General features: G+C 33.6%; 1 protein-coding gene across 7 annotated transcripts in view; it reads right to left on the reverse strand.

Moving 5' to 3' along the window:
- Positions 1-23287, reverse strand: part of RHOT1 (ras homolog family member T1) — a 63556-nt gene that overhangs the window by 23689 nt on the left and 16580 nt on the right. For all 7 annotated transcript variants that reach the window (XM_006924974.3, XM_006924971.3, XM_006924972.3 and 4 more), the window contains 9 exons: positions 14268-14326; positions 12653-12734; positions 10608-10651; positions 10297-10350; positions 10091-10143; positions 6279-6387; positions 5859-5960; positions 842-940; positions 215-323 (listed from right to left, as the gene is read on the reverse strand). In XM_006924974.3, coding sequence (XP_006925036.1) covers positions 215-323; positions 842-940; positions 5859-5960; positions 6279-6387; positions 10091-10143; positions 10297-10350; positions 10608-10651; positions 12653-12734; positions 14268-14326 — 711 coding nt within the window. The remainder of the gene's footprint in view (positions 1-214; positions 324-841; positions 941-5858; positions 5961-6278; positions 6388-10090; positions 10144-10296; positions 10351-10607; positions 10652-12652; positions 12735-14267; positions 14327-23287) is intronic.

Below are 23287 nucleotides of genomic sequence, written 5' to 3' on the forward strand. Positions count from 1 at the left end.
TTTCTCTAATTCTAATTTATGCTGACAGTAAGGATAACTATCCCTGCCAATGGCCTGTCTCTTCCAACTCTTATATATCCAGGTTAGATTTTAGGCATATGAACAAATACTAACATTTCTTAAAGTATGAATAATACTATGCTATAAAGACCTTCACTTTCTGCCAAATTTTGAAAATATTAAGTTCAAAAGGGGGAAAATACCATTCATTCACCTTTCAGTGTTAATCCACTATCAGCCACACCATCATTTATATGTTTTCTGACTACGTTCTTGACATCTTCCAGAGCTTGAGGAGCTAACGGAGTGTTGAAACAAATTCTCTAGCAAAATAAATATAACATTTTTAAAAATCAGCATTAAAACCATAAATAATATATACAAAGCATTAATCTATAAAGCAATATTAAATCAAAGAGTTGCAACCAAAAGAAACAAATTCTATGAGGATAGTCTCTGCCTTGTAAAACAAGTCATACTTAGAAGGAAAGAAACTTTCCTTACTCTCCTCATGGCATTTCTAAAATACAGAGCTCTTTGTGTAGCTATGTTACACAAAACCAAGAAAGAAAAATAATTCAGAGTTCAGACTTCAAGTCATCCTTAATACACCCATTGTGTACCATGAAATAATACTGCCAAAGAGTCTCCTTGATTCTTAGGCGCAAGGGAGTTTTATACCCCACATAAAGACTTAAATAGCTTGATGTGAAGGGCAGTTTACATGAAAGAGACAGAAGTTTATCAACATATCATTGTTTAAGCTAATTAACTCTTATAGCTTTCTTAGTCAAAATAACCCCACCAAGATTTACAAATGTCTGAAAAAGAGGAGATCTACCTGAAAGAAGTTGAGCTCCGCATCATTGAGAGTACCATCATTATCTTGATCAGATATTTTAAATATACGAGTAAGGGCTTTTATACAGGCTGGTTTCATCTATAAATCGTTAAGAAAAGAAAATTATTTTAATTAAAAAGCTGGAATTTTAAAATGTGATTTTCATAAGGCTAAGAATAATTGATTGCTCTGTCAAATACATAACATCGAATACAACCGACGTGAAAAATGAACTAAAGCAGAGCTGTTTACTTTTATACTCAACCCTTTTTAAGTAAATGAGGACCAATATTTGAAATGGTCAAACTCTTCCCTCATGACCATGACTCCTCTAAGGAGAGAGAAAAGAGAAGTTCACCTTTAGAGACAATTCATTCTTCCAGACATATAGAGAAGAAATATTTATTTATGCCCTAATTCCATAAAGAATTTCAATGGACTAATAAAACTACTAAAGGCTTTCCTTCCCAACTTCTAATATTTTTTTTAAATTTCAGTTTTACTAAGGTATAATCAACTGTCGATTTTTGACCACCAACCTCTGATTATAGATGGGACTAAATGTTTTGATCTGTCACTTGTGTGTGTATATATACCAAAGCTGGGATATAAAATGTGCTTAATTCACAAACAGGTGGCAAATTAGCACTGGTTGGTAAGTGTAAAAGCCTTTCACTAACTTCCTATTATCAGATAAATCACTTACATTTAAAAAAGAATCTTGCCTTTTGTGACTCTGTAAAACTTTTAAAAGTAATGATGTTGGAAATATACTTTGATAACATCCTTAATATTTGTTTTAGGATTTATAATTGATAGGACAAATATCTGACTATTTAAAAATAAGGCCCACAAGCTTCTAATTTGTATAATTGCTATAGTGATTATAGGATAATTATTGTCAACAATTTTGAGAAAATAAAACTTTCAGGATGATTTCTGAACATTGTGTAAACTTGGAAGCAGATTTCTTATGGAACAGCTGATTCACAGAAATTAGATGGCAAGGTAAGGAAATGTATACTTATTAATTTCAATGCTATCAAACTCAAATGCAGAAAAGACTTTTTTTAAAAAATAGGAAAGTTACTTTCCCAATCATATAGATAATCCTTTCTTTTTCTGTTTTAAATGGGGGTCTCTAGGAGAGCAACTTGATATAGTGAGAAAAAGATTAAACTTAAGATATAAAGATATTAGAAAGAACTGAGAAAAAAGTTAAACATTTAGAGAGAACTGGAAGAAGCTTCCTTTATAAAAGAGTACCAAATGGACTATAACTTATAACATCTACAATCATGAGCGATTTTTAAAAAAATAATGGTAAAATATTGCTTCTATAATCCTAATACTAGATATTCAAGATTAATACAGATTACATTGTTATATTTTATTTACTTTTAAAAATCTGTTATATAATAACCTAAGTGTTTCAAAAAGTAGCAACAGCTAGAACTATGTAAAAAAACAGCATCTAAAAATAACTTTAATTTTTGCAAGTGGTTTTTCCTCACATCACAAAAAGCTACATTAAAAAAAAGTAATTTGGCCTTTTGAGCCACGCTTCTCTTGCTCAGGCCTGCTACCACTTCTGGAAGTGTACTTTCCTTTCTAATAAAACTTTTCTTTTCTACTGTAAAAATAATAATAATAATAAATAAATAAAGTAATTTGAAGAAAAATAAAGTGATACATTTTTCATTAAAGCCTGAAATGTATCAGAGAAGCTAAAGTGCTCTAAGGTATTGGCTTAGATATTTAAGTATTAGCCACCTTAAAATACAACACCAAAAAATGACTTCTTTTAAGAAGTATTAAAAATTGTATCTTATTAAAGCTATAAAAACTTTTTTATAGTAATAAACTCTTTTTCCATATAAGTAATCTAAACCCTCACTCAGTAAAGATTATTATTACATAAAAGTTATATCTTTTTCATTATTAGGTAAGCAGGGGACTCCTAGGGTCACACAGAGTCAATCAGCACTAGAAAAACAATTACAGTTTAGGTTTTAATTTTTAATATGATCTTTTTGATGATTCTGCTGTAAATCTGTGTTAAAAGGTTACTGCTGTCTAAATAAAAGTTTCTAGTGTAAGCCTAGACTCAAAGCTTGTTCTTGTGTAAAACAAGGTATAGTCTCTAAAGATTGCAGATTTTACTTCAGGCAGGTCCTTAAGAAATGAAAAACAGATGGTGGTAGATGTTTTACTCATGAGACTGGAGAAGGGGAGGGGGTGATTAGCAGATTAGCAGAACTAATAATAGGCCTTTAAAAAGTAGCAATTAAAGAATTGAGAACAAACTAATAGAAGGGATTTAATGTACTGCTAGGCTAAGGCTTCAGAGGTTAATTCTCTATAGGAGAGTGTTTCCCTAATTTCCTCGATAATGAGATATGTACCTGGCTGAATCAGGATGTAATCTGTGTTTTTAACAAATGCACCTAGTGACTATTATGAGGAAAATTTGGGAAATACCGAGTTAAGAGTAAATTAGAAAGAAGCATTCTAATTAAAGAACAGTAACCAGGATTAAGGAAAAGCAAATCAGGGTCAGATTAAAGGATAACTCAGATTAATTACTTATAGCAGAGGCCAGCACTTTTTCTGAAAAGGAGCACACAGCAAATATTTTAGGCTTTGAGAACCAACAGGCAAAATCAAGGATATCATCTAGGTGCTTACATAGCAAGAGAGAATCAAATTTCCATAAAATTTTTATTGACAAAATTCAAAATATAATAGTTACTAAGTATAAATTTGCTATATAGGTCTACTAATAAGAATGGAAATCTTAGAGGGTTAACATTTTGATTAATTGGGGTTTAAAGTTAGTGTTCCCTACCATAAAAATTGATTGCAAATGTTCATCTGTTAATGCTGCTCTGTAATGAGATTTTACATAATCTTTGAAAAAGTTTTTGCACGGATCATATTGCCCATACTGACACACATCCATAAACATATAATTTTAACTGGGCATATTCATTGGAAGGCATTTAAAGAATTAGATTCTTTTCTTGATTTTTGCCTGTTAGCATGTCATAACATTGCAGATTAATCAGTTCCAATTGAAGGTTAGGTGAAAGCTCCTCAGCTGCACAATCAAATGGATTATGAAATATGGAAATTTCCTTTGCACTTGCATCGAGGTCCAAAAAAACAAGGCTGGAACTGTAGTTTCAACTTAGAAACTACATCTGCTTTGCCAATTAAAAATTGACTTTTTTCCTTTCTTGTTTGGGAAGATAAGAAAAGCTGATAATAAAATAAAATGTCACATAACAGTGATACACAAGATATAAATGTGTCAGTGCAAACAGCAGTGCACCAAGTACCACTCAGCACTTCTGCTGGGTACTTCAGCACTGAAAAGTGATGAGAGTACCACATACAAGCTCTGTTGCAACTACTTAACTTTGCTTTTGTAGCACAAAATACAAACAAATACAAACATAAAGAAATGAGTATGTGCTGCAATAAAACTTATTTATGAATGATGTAATCTGAATGTCATATAATTTTCCCATATCACAAAATATTACTCCTTTCAATTGTTTTTCAATCATTTAAAAATGTGAAATGTATTCTTAGTTCTTAGGCTATAAAAAAACAGGTGGCAGGCCAAATTTGGCCCATAGGTGAAAATCTGCCAACCACTTACCAATACTATAAACTTTTCCTGAAAAAAAAAAAACTGCAACTTTCTATTTCTTAAAAACTTAACAACAAAAAGACAAATAACTTGAGAAATAATCAAAAGACTTAAACAGACATTTCTCCAAAGAAGATATGTAAATGGCCAATAACCACATGAAAAGATGAACAAATCATTAGCCATCAGGGAAATGCAAATCAAAACAGCAATGAGATACTGCTCACATCCACTAGGATGGCTATAATAAACCAAAAAACAAAGGGAGGGATAACAAATGTTGGCAAAGATGTGGAGAAACTGAAACCCTTGTACAGTGTAGTGGTTCCTCAGTAAGTTAAACATAGAATTACCATGTCACCTATCAAGTCTACTCCTAAATATACACTCAGAAGAATTAAAAACATGTTTAAACTTGTGTGTTAATGTTCACAGCAGTTCTATTCACATATCAAAAAGTGAAAACAACCCAAAAGTCTATCAAGAGATGCACAGATAAACAAAATGTGGTATATAGCCATACAATAAAGTATTATTTAGCCATAAAAAGAAATGAAATATTGATACATGCTACAATATGGATGTATCCTGAAAACATTGTTACATGAAAGCCAAACAAAAAGACTACATATGGTGTGATTCTATTTACATGAAATGTCCATAAAAGGTAAATCCACACAGACAGAAAGTAAATTAGTGGTTGCCAAGGGCTGGGGGTGAGGGGGAATACGAGTGACTACCAATAGGTATAGGGTTTCTTTTTGGGGTGATGAAATGTTCTAGAATTAGACAGTGGTAATGGCCACATGACTGTGTGAATATACTAAAAATCACTGAATTATACACTTTAAAAGGGTGAATTTTATGGTATGTGAGTTATCTCAATAAAAATTTAATTTTAAAAGTCCAAGGCAAAATATCATTAAATTTTAGATATTCACTAGGAATTACTGTGTTTCTTAGCTATGAAACAAAAGGGAGTGTTCATGTTGTATTACATGTTGTACCATGTCAAATAACCACACATTTTTGTGTGTGTTTCTGTTTATGGTAGCAAAGCAAGGAGACCACTAGCTAAGTCTTTGGACTTTCTGTTGTTACCGGTGCTAATTCTTTTGTTTATTTTGATGGCACTTCCTGAAATAATATTTGATCTGGAATACTTTTCTGAATATTTACTAGGTCTTTGAAGAAAAGTACCTAGAAAATACCAGTTTAATAAGCAATAAATTTAAACTTCTGCAGTTTATGAGAATACTTAAGAGTTACTAATAATCACTACCATACTAGAGTTACTACCCATACATTCCAGTCCCTACTAACGGAGATGGGAGTTGGGGTTAGGGGTAGAGTAATTACCTCTTTCTCCTCTGGGCAGTACAGGGGCCCTGTAGGATGAAGAACAGCTTTCTGTGCATAATAAAAGAGCTCTGATATGTTCTTAAGGTTTTTTGCTGAACACTGAAAAAAAGTTTAAAATATTACGCTCTGAAAATAATAATGAGAGCTCAGAACAAATTTTAAATTATCAATATAAGGTAATAAGATTCTTTGAAAAAACTGAAAAAAAAAAAGCATTTTTCTTAGCAGATACCAAAATTTAATTGTCTCCAAAGAGCTCAGAGGCCAATTCCAAGGTCTCTGTTTTATTTTGTTTACATACGTTCATAAACAATAAGAAATTTATTCCATCTCACATCTTCTCCTCTCCTATTTCAAACCTCAATTTAGTGAGAATTCATCAACAGTATACTTCAAAAATCAAATGACAAGGCATACCTCTACACAGGTTTCTATTTCTGTATACTGATTCATAATAGGAAGGATGGTCTCCATACTACTGTATTCCACCAGGTCAGATTTGTTCCCAACCAATATCAAAGGCAGTCTGAAATAAACAGGGCACATTGGAATAATAAAGAAGGCAAAAGATATTAGATTTAATTTTAATGTACATCATAACCCATTCTAACTAACAAGCTTTAATTAATCTTCCCAGTGTGAACCCCCTACTGTAGTCAAAAGCTCCCTAGAGAGCATATTTGATAAATATTTACTGAGTACCTATAATAAGCCAAGTACTGTTCTAGAAATTAAGGACACAAGGCAGACAAAAGTCCCTGCCCATCCTAGTTGTGAAAATCAGAAAACAGTCAATAAGCAAATAAACAAACAAGACAATTTCCAATTCTGTAAGTGCTATGAATGAAGTAAATAGGGGGGATATGGGATAGAGTAATGAAAAGGAACTACTTATATATGATAATCGGTGAAAAATCTCTCAGGCACTGAGTAAAGGGATGATGGATGAAATGGAATCTGCCATGCGAAGAACCAGGAAAGACCTGGCCAGGAAGCAGAGACAGTATGTACAAAAGCCCCAAAATGAAAACAACATCCTGATAAGTCTAAAGAATAGAAAAATTCCAGAGTGGCTGGACAGTTCTGAGCAAAGGGGAAGAGATATAAAATGGGGTTGGAGAGAAGAGCAAAGACCAGACACATAAGGACTTATAGCTGCAGTAAGGAATGTGGGTTTTATTATAAGTATAAAATGGAGGTTATAAGTGGGGGAATGACATGATCTGATGGATATTTTAAAATGTAGTCATTTGTTGTCTTTTAGAGATACATATTGACATATTTACAATACATGATGTCTCTATTTATTCAAAATGATCCCAATGGGAGGGGCAATAAATGAAACAAGACCAGTTGATAATTGTTGAAGCTAAATGGTAGATACAGAGACATTTATGTTATTATTCTCTATACTTTTACATGTTTTTTTTTTTTCAATATTAAAAAGGTTTTTTTTTGTTTTTTTTGTTTTTTTAATGTGGTGGCTTGGATTAGGGCAGTAAAGATGAAGAAGTAGTATTCAGATTTGAGATATAGGAGCAGCTGGCAGATTAGATATAGAGGTTGAGGGAAAGGCAGAAATCAAAAAAACACATTGGTTTTTGGCTAGATAAAATGTGTCAATCTCCTGAGACAGAAAAGATTAAGAAACTTTTTTGGGTTTGGGACAGGCAGGGAATTAAGAATTTTGTTTCAGACAAGTGAAATCTGATAAGCCTATCAGAAATCTAAATTGGGGATATCAGGGAGAACTAGCCTGGTGGAGAACTGTTATTTGTGCACCCTGCAAGAGAGCCTTAAAGGAAAGCAAATCATCCTGATGGAACTCCAAAGTGCCAGAGGAATGCTTGTAAGCATTTATTTACCCCTTAATTATGCATAAAAGGACTGGCCCACTATATAACCCAAATATAGATTCCTAACAGAGCCAGGAGGGTTTCCAAAAATGTAGTGGTTTGCACCAAAGGTGTGCTCAGAATAATTTAAGGAGCTTAAAATAATACACATGTCCAACTCCCACTCCAAACCTACTGATTCTAAAACTCTAGGGATTAGGCAAAGGCAGTTATAGTTTTTTAAAGTATCTCAGAGGACAGTGATGGGTACCCCTGATTGAGAAACACCATAATAGGGGAGTGGGGAGATAGGCAAAAAAGGTGAAATGGAAAAAGAGGTCCAAGCTTCCAGTTATAAAATAAGCCACAAAAAAGATTTTAAAAGATAAAACATATAAGCCATGAAGATGTAGTATATAGAGAAAGGAATATGGTCAATAATATTGTAATAACTCTGCATAGTGACAGATGATTACAAGACTTGATGTGGTGATCACATCATAAGGTATATAAATTTTGAATCACAATACTGTACAACTGAAAACAAATATAATACTGTATGCCAACTATACTTTAATGAAAAAAAATTTTAAAAAGAACCACTATAACAGGTCCAAAAAAGTCCTAAGGAAAAATATATGTGTAACGAATATAAACTTAAGGGAGGAAGGTATTGGAAAGTGTAAGGTCCATATTATAAAAAAAACAGACCCCATGGGACAAGTCAACTATGATAAAAATAAGTATGCTCATACGATTCAGAGAGGGAAAAAATATAGCCACACCCAAGGAAGCTCAATTAGATCCTCGAATGTTAAAAGCCACTTTCAGGTGGTCCTAGAAGAGCCACAAAATTAGTCACAGCATTTTAGGAAGCTGTCATAGGAAAGCCAAATTTTTAAATTTCAGTGGTCCAAGCTAGTGCTTGATAGATCTTGGCAAAACTGATTTCTGTGAAGAGTCCCTCCTGGTATCAGCTCAAGCAATCAGTAAGAAGAGCAGGTGTCAGGGGCATATAGGTGTTGGATCTCCCAAGGCATCCCTGTCTAATACACCATTCTGTGATGATGTAAATCTTCTTTATGTGCACTGTCCATTAATGTAATCACAAGTAGTTACTGAGCACTTGAAATGTGGCTACGGGCGTTTGAGAAACTAGATTTTTAGTTTTTTTATTTCATTTCACTTAAATTGTCGCAACTGACTAGAGGCTGCTGAATTGGACAGTGTAGCTCTAGAGGGTCATTCTCTCCTTTCCATCTTGATAGTAAGTCACTACAAAGTTTAAAACCATGATAAAGAGGAGCCATCAGAGGTGCAAGGCACAACATATACAATACCATCGCAATCACAAAGTCTCTCCCCATTAGTATGTGAGATAGACAGACTCAAGGACCATGCTCATCTGCATAGAACCAGATCTTTAGGTTTCAAGGCACAAAAATGCCCAACCAAAAAAGAAATCTAAAAAATTAAGCAAAGGATCAGCTATTGTCAATACATAGATATTAGTCTGTCTTCCTAACATTTAAAAAGACTCAAATGCTTCATAAATAACATGTTCAATTATACAACACTGCAAGAAAAATGTTTTGTTTCTACTTTGATTTAAAACTCAAGGCATTTGTACCCAGACCTACCATTTTGCTCAGAAAAATACAGAATGTGTGTTCTCTTGCTTTTTCCCTGTCATGTATATACGTCTTCCGCAGAATTTCAAAGAAATTTCCCTGTATAAATTCCTAAATGAAGATCTCTAGAGTTTTTCAGAGATCTTATAAAGTACTCACACATGCATTATTTCTTTGGATTATTAAAATAACCACATGTAGCCAAGACAGGTATTATCAACATTTCTGCTTATAGGTGAGGAAATAGGCTCAATGAAGTCAAAGTCTTAAAACTTGTAAGCGGCCAAACCAGATTCCACAGATCATTCATTTTCCTCCAAGTCCTATGCTCTTCCATGCACCACACTATGAGCAATCGATGACAAGGGAGAACAGCATTCCTCATCAAAGGGGCATCTCAAGAGACAAGGCACTTACAATACAGGTGAAGAGGAATTCTAAAGCTAAGATTTTTCAAGCAACAGTTTGAGAAAGAAATGTAAAGATTATTTATCAAAATATTTAATGTCTGAAATTGTGAATCATTACAGTATCAGAGCTCTATTTTCTGCCTTTAAATAATATATGTGCTACATTAAATAATTTTTCCCCCAAAAGGCGTGTGTGTATAAAGAGAGAGAGACCAATAGATAAAGCAAATGTAGCAAAATGCTACCTGGTGGCTCTAAGTGAAGGGTTTATTGATGTTCACTGTACTATTTCTTGCAATTTTTCTGTAAGTTTGAAAATTTTCAATATACAAAGTTTGAGAGAAAAAAAATACCTGCTGTCTTTGTCTGTTCTTTCATTTATGAGAGGAATCCATCGACTTGTTACCTAGAATGAAAATTAACAAGAGCTAAGCCGTGATGGGATCTTCTTTGAAATTACCCTGCCCTTGGACTCCTAAAGTGCTAAACTGAGGGTCAATTTTGAAAGTGCCCCATTGAAACTTAACTAAATACAGTGAAAAAAGTCATGATTTCATACCTTATCAATAGAATGCTTGTTGTTAACAGCATAAACTATGCAGATGACATTAGCCTACAAGAAAAATTAACAAGTTAATGTTGTTTATAAATAATAATAATAATAATAATAATAACAATAATAATAAAAATTTAACATGCCTCTAAGAAGAAAATGTTCCTAAGGACTTATAGCAAAAAATACATACTCAAAGTCAGCAATAATAACAAATAACTGAAAAGGTCCTCTAGATTGAGAGAATGAAAAAGGCAGGCTCATAGAATCAGCACTGTTTCCCCCCCAAAAAAAACCCTACAACTATTTTAACTCACCTGTGATATTTCTTGATGAAGTTGCTCATCACTCTGTTCTGCTTCTAGAAATGACAAAGTAAAAGAGTTTCATATTTTACACATGTTCATAAAAACTATGGCCAAACTAAAGTCTATGTAACACCCATCTAACATCCCTCCAAACATCCTTCATCCCTCATATGATGGTGCCAGACTAGGTGACAAAGGACAAGTCAGGGGAAAGAAAGAGTGGAACTATGATAAGGAAGCTGGCTGGCACTAAAAGACAAGTCCACAAGTGATAGCTAAGGCAAAGAGCAGAAGGCATTGTGTTATAAATCTAGGGCAGCATCTGACACAGAGTTGACAAGGGTCAGGCAAAAGAGATCAGAAACTCAAACTGGAAGAGTCAGAAGCCTAGACAAAGAGTCTACCCAAACAGGGTCGGAAGGCCACATGAGAATCTGGACAACACAAGCTTAAGATCTAGATAGCAGATATGAGGACCCAGAAGCAAAACTAGAGCATGATAATGAAGAGTCAAGAATTCCTTCTCTGGCACAGATCTCTAGCTAGAACCAGTCTCCATGGGTGGATGTGCATATAATCCCAAGGTGCAGGAGATAATGCACAACATAGCTAGGATGAAGAAGCACACAAATGAAGAGCAAAGCTATTACTGACATATTTTGATCATCTTTCGTTATATGTTTCCCCCCAAAATGCCTGTTATTTCTGACATATAAACTAATATCATAAATGAGTTCAACTGCATTGTATATTATGTTAAATAATTGGCCGTATTTTTAATATCTTTTCATATGAAAAGTAGTTGAGTAATCAATGGATTAAAGCTTCAGTTCTTATACTGAGGTGAATCTAATTATATAGTTACACATATTTAAAAAGAACTCTGTACATAAAACTAGTTATAAGACTGATTATAGCAGAAAGAAAACATCCAACCTCTCTCAGCTTCTAGTACAAGTACTGTCCAGGAGAAATATAATGCAAGCCATATACATAATTTTTAATTTTCTAGCAGTTACCTCAAGAAAAGTAAAAAAGGAACAGGTAAAATTATTTAACCCAAAGTATCACAAATATTAAAATTTCAATATGTACTCAGTAGAGAATTAATGTAATATTTTACATTGTTTTCATTCTAAGTCTTCTAAATTCTCTTGTATTTTATACTTACAGCACATTTCAGTTTCGACTAGTCATACTTCAAGTGTTCAAATAGTCACATGTATCGGAGTGGCCAGTTCTAATACTCCTTTTTTAGGCCACATGGGATACCAGCTTAGCAAAACAAAGTATTACCAATGTAGTTATACCCATTTTTACAAATAGATTTTATCATTAAAAGCAGTTTCAGTTCACAGCAAAATGAGTGAAAGGTACGAGATTTCCCATATATCTCCCATCCCCATATTGCTCCCCTATTATCAACATCACTCATCAGAGTGGTACACCTGTTACAACTGACCCTTTAAAAAAGGCCCAGAACAAAGCAAAATAATTTAATGATTAAAAAGTAGTAGTGTATGGAAAAATTTTAAATTATTAAAAGCAATACAAATGTGCTTCTATTAGCATAAAATGTAAGCAAACAGACAACTGTTTTAGCTATTATTTTATTTGGGACAAAGGCCTGAAAATTAAAGAGCAAATTTAGAATTCGACAAATTCTCAAATTCAGAACTCTTTCTAAATTGTCAGTGCATGCCAGATAACAAAATTAACCCAGAATCTCTCTCTGCAAACATACGAACTTCTCTCCCAGAACTTCAAGCAGAGTAATAATCTATCTACTTCTTATCATTTACCATCCCTCCTTCTTTTTCATTATTATGGAACCCAACTCAGTAAATCAGGGACAGAGAACTGTAAGATGGAAGCTACAGGTGAGTGTGGGAGTTGAAAGGGAGATACAAATGAGACAAGAATAGTAAATGATCATTTACTGCCAGAGAAAAAAGACTACTTCTCTTTGAACATTTTTTAAAGCTCAGTAAGTACCTTCTTTGAGAACTATTAAGTTAACCCTGTAGCTTCACCTACAATAGGTCTTTTATTACCTGAGTAGTCTACAATGTGTGTTGGAACTCTCTCAGGGGTGACATCAGCTGGAATGGTGATTTCTTCTGCTCGGGGAGGAACCTTCATTAGAAAACAAATAGAGAAAAGGAAAAACTTTTGGATATTATCTATCAAACTTGTTAACAGATTATGTAAATTTATCTATATATTAGCCCCTTTCACCCATACTTATCTGTACAGGTATCTGTTATACTTTTAAATGCTTATTTTTGTGCTTTATCACAGATGCAAATATATACCAAAGCTATATGATAAACCACTTTTTTTTAAAAAAATGCACATTTTTACCAGTGTGGACATATTAAGGATACTTCAGATCTGATGCAGCTTAAAATAGTACTTACATTAATTCAGTGTTTCAAACATTAAATTATCAGAATTCATTTCTTCTAGAGGATAATTGATTGGCTACACAAACCTTATGTTTAATGACTGCATTTTTTAGAAAGACTGGATGATTTTTTTAATCAATTAAAACCCCCTTATTCACACCCAAGAGGACCATGCGAAAATTACAATTCTAAACTAAGTTAAACTATCACAGAAAACTTTTAGATATTATACCTTGAGTGATCATAATTAACGTTGCTGATTCTATGAACCACAAATGAAAATATTCTTCATTTTACAAATTAAATAATTACTTATTTAACCATTTTATTTAAAAGGAAAAAAAGCAAAAGAAACAACAAATGATCATATGGCCACTGTTGAAAATACTATCACATCATACATCAAATTCCTGTCTGAACAATGAAATTATACAGATATTCCTATCTAAAAAAAGAGTTTAAAAAAAGGTAAATGCAAATACTGTTACTAATAACTCCTACTATGTGAAGAAAGAGAATAATAGGAAGTAATTTTCGCCCCATTTGCATTGATCCCATTCCCCACAACAATATCCTGACTTTACATAAGGCTTTAGACAGCAGTCCCTCATACTGGAACTTCCGAAATGTAAATAAATATATTGCCAGTAATAATAAAATCACCTTACTTTTGGTGGCATTCTACCACTATTAAGCTTATTTTATTTGAGACCTGCAACAATTGTCTGAGGTAGGCAAAAGCGGAATGAACTAGTTTCGCCATTTGCAAAATGACAGAGGTGAATAGTATTAAAGGCTTTCAAATATGTGTGCCAGATCCTAGTGGTTCTAATGCCCCCAAGACTGAGGAGTGTCGGGTAGAAGGCAGGTGGGGATCCAGATCTTTCACTCTAACTTCAACTAAAGGAATATTCATCTGTTTTATGTTTTGGGCTTATGAGTAACATTTGTTTTTAAGAAAGGATTTTATCTCTAATATCCCTTTTTACAGCTGAGACAAATAAGGCACAGAGATGACAAACATACTAGCCAAAGCCAAAAGTAGGATATGCAAAGGACTGAAGTGAACTCAGATCTAGTGTGATTCTTCTACCTACACTATATTTCAGGGATGTCTTATATAAACTAATATAGGACTTTTTAAAAGTCACAACTGTCAGAAAGGAAACACATATAAAAAAGGGCAGAATTTATTTCATTTTAACTCAATTTTGATAATTTTAAAGCATTTTAAAAATAGGAAAGAAATTAAAATGTTTACCTCCTCTGGGAATTCTTCACTGACCAGAGACATAATCAGTGATGTCTTCCCAACTCTAGCTGTGAAAAAAAAAAAAAAAAAATCATTACTTTAATGAAGTGTTCACTTTCTACATAAAAACTCAAATTCAGCAACCACACAGAAAAGTCTGTTATTTGTTAGCTAAATTTGGAGGCATCCAAATTACCAAGTTTTAGTACAATACTTAAAGTATATATTTTTCTTCTGCTTAGAAAGTTACACATACTCATTGTTTAAAACAAAAAAATTAACAAAATTTGACAAAAAAGTAAAATTTTCCCATATCCTCCATTAACAGTTTAATATAGACAGTCTCCCAGATTTTTCCTATACTTATATAATATATTATAATAGTTTACCACAGAGGAATCATAGTATTCATACTATTTTGCAATCTTCCGTTATCACTTACTTATGTATTGGGACAGTATTTCATGTCAATATATAAAAACCTCCTGGGATGAGAGAAGGAAAAGTTATTATTTAATGGATATGGAATTTTTATTGGGGATGAAAAAGTTTAAGCTATAGAAAATGGTGACTGTTTACATAACGCTGTGACTGTATTTAATGCCTCTGAATGGTTAAAATGTTAAATATTTTGTTTTTGATATTTTATCACAATTTTTTAAAATAGCAATAGTAAGTCCATTTTATGTTAACATTTATAAAACCTCCTACATTATTTTTTGATAATGGTATAAAAATCCATTGTACGATATGTCACAATTAATATAATCTAACAATGAACAGTGTTCAACTTTTCAATTTTATAAATAATGCTTCAATGAGTATTTCTACAGGATAAATTCCTACAAGTGGAATTTAGGTTATCATGCATGATCTTTCTGCTTTTAATAGATATTGTTAAATTACCTTCAAAAAAGAATAAACCAGTTGACACCCCTACCAATAGAAGATCAGAGTGCCTATATCTGCACATCATTACACTGTTTCTTTTTTAGGGTATCATATTTAAAGGGTTATTAAGAGCAAAGAAACTTTCCTGTTACATTTTCTAACCTAGCAAATTCTTTTTTAATGTACAAACTTAAAAATCTTAATTTTCATTCTGAAAATTTTGATTTCCATTCCCATCACTTTCTGACCATATAATTATTACTGTTAGACATTCAACTGCTTATCAACTAAATCCCTTTGCGATTCTAGAGGAAAACAGTACATCTGCCTATTAATCTCTGCCATAATAGCAAATTAATGTTTCCATAAGTAAAGCTGAAATATAAAAGAACTGAAAAATTTTTAAGAGAAGTCACATTTCTTTTTTAAACGACTAAAAGAAAGAGTGAACTAAAAACACAAGTCAAATATCTGCGGAAAAAATAAATGGCTGGAAAGGGAAGAGTAGTGCTCAAAACAATTTAAAGGATATGCTGCAAACAAGTGAATACTGCTGGTGGAGGGACAGATTAGATGGTTTAACAGGTGTCTTCTGGTTCAGATTTCCATGGTTCTTTTAAACTGACCTGTGTGAGAAGGCTTGAGCCTTTTCCAAGCGGCTGACAAAAAACATTTCACTGAGTTCCGTCCGACCATGTCATTGAATCCAGAGCCCATAATCACAGAACTACTAGGCCCTTTGTCATCCATATCACCTTATACATCTCCTCCTAATAATTTTCAGATGAAGAACCTGGGACCCAGAGACAGTGATTTTCTCAAGATCTCACTAAAAGAGTCATTGCACATTAAGAGACTAAACCATCTCTTGATTGCTCAGCCACTGCTCTTTCTTATGCCAGACTTAAAAAAATATTGTTAACACAAGTTAATAACAAAGAAAACAAACAGTGACCCCTAAAGTCAGCAAGCACTGCATATACAAATACTACATAAGTTAATTAAAATATTCACTGATTCATTGGTGACTAATGCAGCAGCTCTGGTTCAATTTTTTTTTAAACTTATTTTGAGAAAATTTCAGACTTACAAAAAAACTGCAAAAATAGTACAAAGGAGTCACATCTATTCTTTAACCAAATTCCACATATGTTAACATTTAACCATATTTGCATTATCATTCTCTCTCTACATATATGTTTAATTTTTAAACTGTTTGAGAGTAAGTTGCAGACATGATGATCCCTTACCCTTAAGCACTTTAGTATATGTTTCCTAAAAACAAGATCATTTCTTATATAACCACAGGGCATTGTCACAATCAGGAAATTAACACCAATACAATATTATATTATTATCTAATCTATAGACCTTATATATCTCACCATTTGTACCACTATTATCCTTTATAGAAAAGAAAAATCTTTTTTTCTATCCTGGATCAAATGTTGCATTTTTTTGTCATATCTCTTTAGTTTCCTTTAATCTGAAAGAGATCCTCAATGTTTTTTTAATCTTTCATGATCTTAACGTTTTTGAAGAATACAGGCCATTTAATTCGTAGAATTATCTCTCAATTAGCTTTATATGGTGTTATCAATTTCACTTTTAGCAGGAACACCCCAGAAGTTATACTGCATCCTTCTCAGTAAATCACAGCAGAAGAGAGATAAAGTCGATTTATTCCATTACTGGTGATGTTAGGTGTCATCATTTGGAGGAGGTGGTGTTTGCCAGGTTTCTCCACTGTAAAGTTATAATTTTTCCCTTTGTAATTAATAGATATCTTATGAAGAGATACTTTGAGACTATGTAAATATTCTGTTTCTCATCAAATTTTTGCCTACTGGTTTTAGCTGCCATTCACGATTCTTGCCTGAAATTATCTGTTTCTATCAATCCTTCTATATCACTTTGCATTCTACTGTAAGAAAAAACTTTCCTTCTGATTCATATTAGCATGGTCTCATGGATTATTCCACGGGTTATAATCTGATACTGTCACTATTCAGAGGCTCAAATTGTTCCACTTTACTTTTTAAAATTATATTTATGCAGATATAAAGCAGCATATACACTACAAATATGTATTTGCATAGAAAAAAATCCTGGGAGGATATATACACCAACAGCGGTTATCTCTGAAGTAAATATAATTGTAACTTTCTTCTTTGGGTTTTTCTGTATTTTCCCAACTTTCTATAATAAATATATAATTATTGCTACTAGAAAAAGTTAACATACTATTTCAAAAGTCATTTTTGGTAGTAAAAATTGGTATGTTCTAAATTTACACATGGCAACCGAAATTCACCTAAAAATTGGCATGTTAAATGCATTCTTTTATCCCTTCAACAAATATTTCTTGAGCATTTCTATATGCCAGGCACTATTCCAGGTGCTGGGGATACCACTGATCCCTACTTTCAACTTTCATGGAGATTATGTTCCAATGGATTTATAAAATTTTCACCAATAAAGAACTCTTTCTACACATTCAGATAAAAAGCAAAAATTCAAAAACTGTAGCCATCTTTGATTCACCCTTCCTCTGTACTTAGCATTCAAATTCTGTCAAATTTTCCTTTGAAATTTTTAATACTTATTTCTTCCTCTCTGTTCCCACTTTTTCCTAATTACGACACTTTTACTGAAAACCTCCCAGTTTCCAACTTTCTACCCACTTCTCCAATCTTTCATTAATCTATTAACAGTGCAAATGCCAGTCCATCTTTTTTAAACATTCTTTTCATTTTCTAACTCATCTGATCAAAAGCCTTCCTTGACTCTCAATTACCTACCACATCAAGATGAAACCATACTGTTGGCCTTTGAAAATCATACATAATTAAACCCAGCTTGTTTATTTAATCTCATACCCCTCTATTTCCCACATACATGATTTGCTCAAATAAGGTCATTTTACTATATCTTAGCACAAACAAGCCATGATGAATCCTGTCCCCTCACATGGTTTTCTTCATCTAAAATACCACTGCATTCTCTCTCTACCTCTATTTCTTCAAATGTTAACCATCTCCCAAGGACAGCTCAAATTCTACCTCATCCTTAAAGACATCTCAGGGCTACTAAAGCCCTCCCCTTCCTTCTCTGAACTAACTACTCCTGTGCCACAAACTGTTATGAATATAAGGTACATAATTAACATATGAGTCTACAATTAACAAAATAACCAAATATTTTTAAACACTTGATAATGAACCAAATTTTTCAATTTTATACAAATGGGTAAAACACCTCTAGCACATCAACCAGACTGACTGAACTATGTGACATTTCACCTTGCCCAAGCACAATAGTATTGCTGTAGCTTCAGCACTGCCATTTGGGAAATTAGTTCAACCTCCTGGAGATTCTGGAACCTTTCCACTCAAAGCTTTTCTTAAAAGCAATTGAAGAGCTGAGGCAATAAATTTTTTTAAATTACTTTGTTCATTTTTAGTAAAAAATAATTAATGTTGAAATTTCAAATATTAAAGGAGGATGTGGTATAATAAAGAATACATCTGATCTTTATCCCCAGTTCCTAGCACAGAGCCTCGAAATCCCTTGAAATTTCTGAGTGACAGAAGTCTTTTGTTATTGTCTATTTCAACAGTACTTGAGTTTATCCTCATATCCTGAATCATTAGAGGAACAAGAGGGACTAGACAGCTTCAGGATAGAAGGTGGTTGCCAGAAAAACCAACCATGTGATTATACAGTTAGAACTTTCAGCCCCACCTCAAAACCTCTGGAGAGGTGTGTGTGTGCTAGAGATTGAGTTCAATCATGTGGTCAATAATTTAATCAATCATACCTATATAAGAAGTCCCATATAAAAACTCTGGACATCAAAGCTCAGGGGGGCTTCTTGGTTGGTGAACGTATCAATGTACCAGGGAGGTGGTGCAACCCTGACTCCACAGAAACAAAAGTTCCCAAGCGTAGGACCCTTTACCTTGCCCTATGAACAGATCTTGCAATTCATCTGTGTAATTGTAAATAGAGAACTTCCCTGAGTTCTGTGAGTCATTCTAGTGAATTATTGAACCTAAGGGAATTATGGGAAGCCCCAAATCTGCAGTTGCCCAGGAAGAACTGTGGGTAGTCTCGGGACCCTACTGTAGCTGATGCCTAAAATAAGGGTAATCTTGTTGGGGAGCTTGCCCGTTAACTTGTGGGATCTGACACTGGCTCAGGATAGTGTTAAAATTGAATTGAATTGTAGGACACCCAGTTAGTGTCTGAAAATTGTCAGGATGCAGAATGCTTGAGAGTTTTGCATTTATAAAAAGAAAAGATGGCTCAAAAAACTGAGAAACACTGTAACAGACCTTCTATCCAAGAGCATAAGTTCCACTCGCATTTGCCCCCTGCCTGGACGACACTAGAAAAAACACTAGAATATACTGAATATTAACTTATGTTTCTAAATTACCCACTTTTCTTGTGTAGACTCTTACTATTAGTTCATTTGATAAGTATTTACCTGATTGTCTTCTAAGTATAAAGTTTAGCTCTAGATACTATGTGGGGATAATATGGAAATGTATCAAACAAGATAGGTAAAATTGCCACATAAGAGGTATGAATCAAGTGCTAAGTTCAATCACTCTATTTAAAGAAGTGAAGAGAGAGCACAAAGGACAAGAGGAGAAGGGAATATCTACTCCTCCCAGAAGTCTAGAAACACATCAAGAAATCAAAAAGCTAATAAAAGAAGCCTATACCTTGGTCTCTAGGAGGAAAAAATAATAATCTGTTGACATATGCATTCTTAAGACAGTATTAAGAAGGTTGCCTAAGTATAGAATATCACCAATGGTCACCTAAAGGAATTCCCATACATCCTCGGTGAAAACTTGCCATTTCCCACCAGCTACTGAGCTCCCCCAGGAAGACTAAGGAACAAGTATTTCACTATTACCCACAGGAAACTCTATAAGCACAGGGAACGTGTCTTTCTTGTTCACTGCTGAAGCCCTAGCTCCTAGCAAATTCACTTAGTAAATGGAGTTATATGGCTTAGTGGTTAAGGGTACAGATTTGAAATTCTGTGGCTGGCTACTTTTGAGGACAAAAGAGTAAAATGCAATGGGCGGGGGCACTTCAAATTATTAGTAATGTTTTATTTCTTAAGCTAGGTGATGGGTATTTGTTCTTTATTCTTTATACTGTTTATATAAATATTTCACTTAAAAAAAGAAAAAGAACACAGGTTTTAGAATCAGATAGAATTGGACTGAAATCTTAGTTCCAGCACTTACTAGCTGTGTTTCCTCAGTCAGGCAAGTCATCAAGCCTCAGTTTGCTCATCTATACAATATGGTGCTGAAAAGCTTCATTGAATTGGTAAGAGGATTAATTAAGATGACAGATGTATGATGTATACCTTGCACACATTAAATACACATATGGTAGTTGTTGTTGTGATGATGATGATGATGTTTGAATTAAAGGGGTTAAGTGAGCACTGGAATGGACCAGAAAATTTGGATTTGAGAAGCAGCTGTGTCATTAACAAATGACACTGAGTTGTCACTGATTCTCTGTGGGCCTCAATTTTCTTATCAGTTAAAAAAAAATGGATAGATGGTTTCGATGCTTATATTCTATAATTAATCTATAGTATCCTGTAGCACATCAAGAAAACAGACCTTAACAGATGAAAAGATGCATGTTACATCAGGTCACATATCCTATAGTACCTCTGAAATGGTAGACAGATCTCCACTGTATCTGTTAGCTGTTTAATTATGTATAGGAAATGGTTTGGCAGAAACATTTATTTATCTACAAGAACTAAGTAGGACTCACCAAGCCAATATGGGGTCCAGGAATTTCTAAAACTTGCTGACTTATATTCAGCATTTCATAACTTTTTTCCTTAAATAATTCCATTCATCATGGCCTTGTTTAGGGTCCCAACAACCCAAAACCTTCAGCCAGTTCAAGGTAGTATTCATCTCAACATCCATAGTAGTCCATCCTAATTCCACATGATAATTATGCACAACAAAGGCAAAATAGTTATCTTATTTAAACTGATCCAAGCCACTGTCCTCTATCCAGCATTAAGAAACCTAGAACTTAGACCTTCTATTTTTTTACTCTTGGCAACTAATACTACAGAAGAAGAATATATTTGGGAGGGAGCCCTAATAATGTTCCTTGCAAAGAGTGGTGATGTCTTAAGACAAATAACATACAACAGAGCTCTCTGTGGATCACCACACAGGAGAATGCCTCTGTTGTAAAGTCCAATCAAGTCCACAGGGCTCTGTACTTAATGTAATTTATTTAATAAGTAGTGTAACCTCCAGGTACTTAAAACAAACCTTTTACAAAATCTAATGCCTGTACACATCCTGTGATCTTTGAACTTCTAGGCCTTTTTGGCCCCAGTAGAGATGTTTGCTTTGTCCCTAGTGTCTCCAAAATCCCAAAACTACCACCGGCACAGATATTCCCAGATAACCAGAAACCTCCAGAAATTTTTCCATTTCTGAAGAACTCTCTTGATACCTTATACATCTCTACATTTTTATCCTTGATCTACTATGTTAGGAATGGAAAAAATGAATTAGATACTCAATGACTCAGATGCTCCTTGGTAATCAGAAGGAAAAGAAGTCTCATTCTTGCTTGGTCTTTGAGAATTTTGCCTACCTTAATACCCTTAAGATCTAGATCCTTCTCATAATCCCCTTTACAAAATTACCTTTTTAAAATGTTGCTTGTATCTCACCGCTACAAGGCCCTCACCAGTTTCAAAAGAAACCTCCCTAACTTTTAATCCACAGTTCAAAAAACAAAATGGTCAAAATTAAGTTAATCATCAACTTTAAAAGGCCTACAAGTTTCCAAAAAGTTAAAGACTTGTTGCTCCATAATCAAAATTGCTCAGGATCCCTTAACAAAATTCAGGCCTTCGACAGGTGTTCTGTGTTACCTTTAAAGTCCGCCAGCACCGCTCCCACCCTCCGCCCCCATAATCCTTACAAATCTTCCTCATCTCTCTTTTTAAAACTCATTGGAACACCCCTTTTCCTAGCCACAATCCCTTTCTGCTTTTCCCACGGATCCCCTACAAACTCAGCAATATTTTCAGAAGAGAAAGACCAACATTCTAAGGACATTCTGATTTCTTCACAGCTCAGCTCATCAGAGCAGTTCTGGCTGCCTGTGCTGCCAAAGTAGAAACCTGCCGCCAGGTCTATTCCAACAGGGCAGGGCTCAGAAACAGTAAAGGAAGCACCTTGGCAGAAGAGGAGGCATTGTAGAGACTACAACAGTTAAACAGCTTTACTTATACTTGATCATATAGACATGTAAGACAGTGGTACCAAAGAATGGGAATAATTCAATTTATTTATATCGGTACTACTTTTACCTTTCAGAGTGTGACAATTTTATTTATTCATTTATATCTTGCCTCAGCTGTTAAAGAATATGAGGCAGTTTAGCACTCACTACAATAAAACAATTCCATCTAGTTTCTGAGGTAACTGTATAATAAAAGGTCTTTAAAAATCAAAGAACATGAATCTTTTTCACATAAAATCCCAAGAGCAACTTCCTTCTTTTAAAATAAATTCAAAATTAGAGCAAGAGAAACAGATTACAGTGAATGTGGGAGAAAATGAGCATGTTTTCATTGGTATTATTTTGGGTTTCCTTTTGGGAGAGCAGTGAGATAGATGATAGATATTTTAATAAAGGATTATACACGTGATTTAGTTAAATGCTTCAGTGAACCAAAATAGGGGTTTTTGTTTCTCTTATGCCTACTACCTAACCTTGAGTGAGACCACCAAAAAATAAAAATAAAGCAGCAGGTTTAAAATTAAAATAGGCCACTTTTAAGCTAATTTTAATTGAGAAATGAATGAATGCCTTAAAGATAAGGAAAACATTTTAGAATTTTAAAATTCTAAATTTTAAAATATTTTGTTTTAAAAAATATTTACATAAGCCTACAATCAAAAAGGTCACTTAAAATGGAAGATATGAGTATAAACACTAGATATTTTAAACTGATCTAGAAAATAAAAATTATTTCCATAAAGGAACAAAGTCCCAAGCTCTTCTCTAATTACTGTACCAATAAAATTTTATAAATATATAAATATATA

Source organism: Pteropus alecto, unplaced genomic scaffold, assembly GCF_000325575.1.
Source record: "Pteropus alecto unplaced genomic scaffold, ASM32557v1 scaffold98, whole genome shotgun sequence".
Lineage (NCBI taxonomy): Eukaryota > Metazoa > Chordata > Mammalia > Chiroptera > Pteropodidae > Pteropus > Pteropus alecto.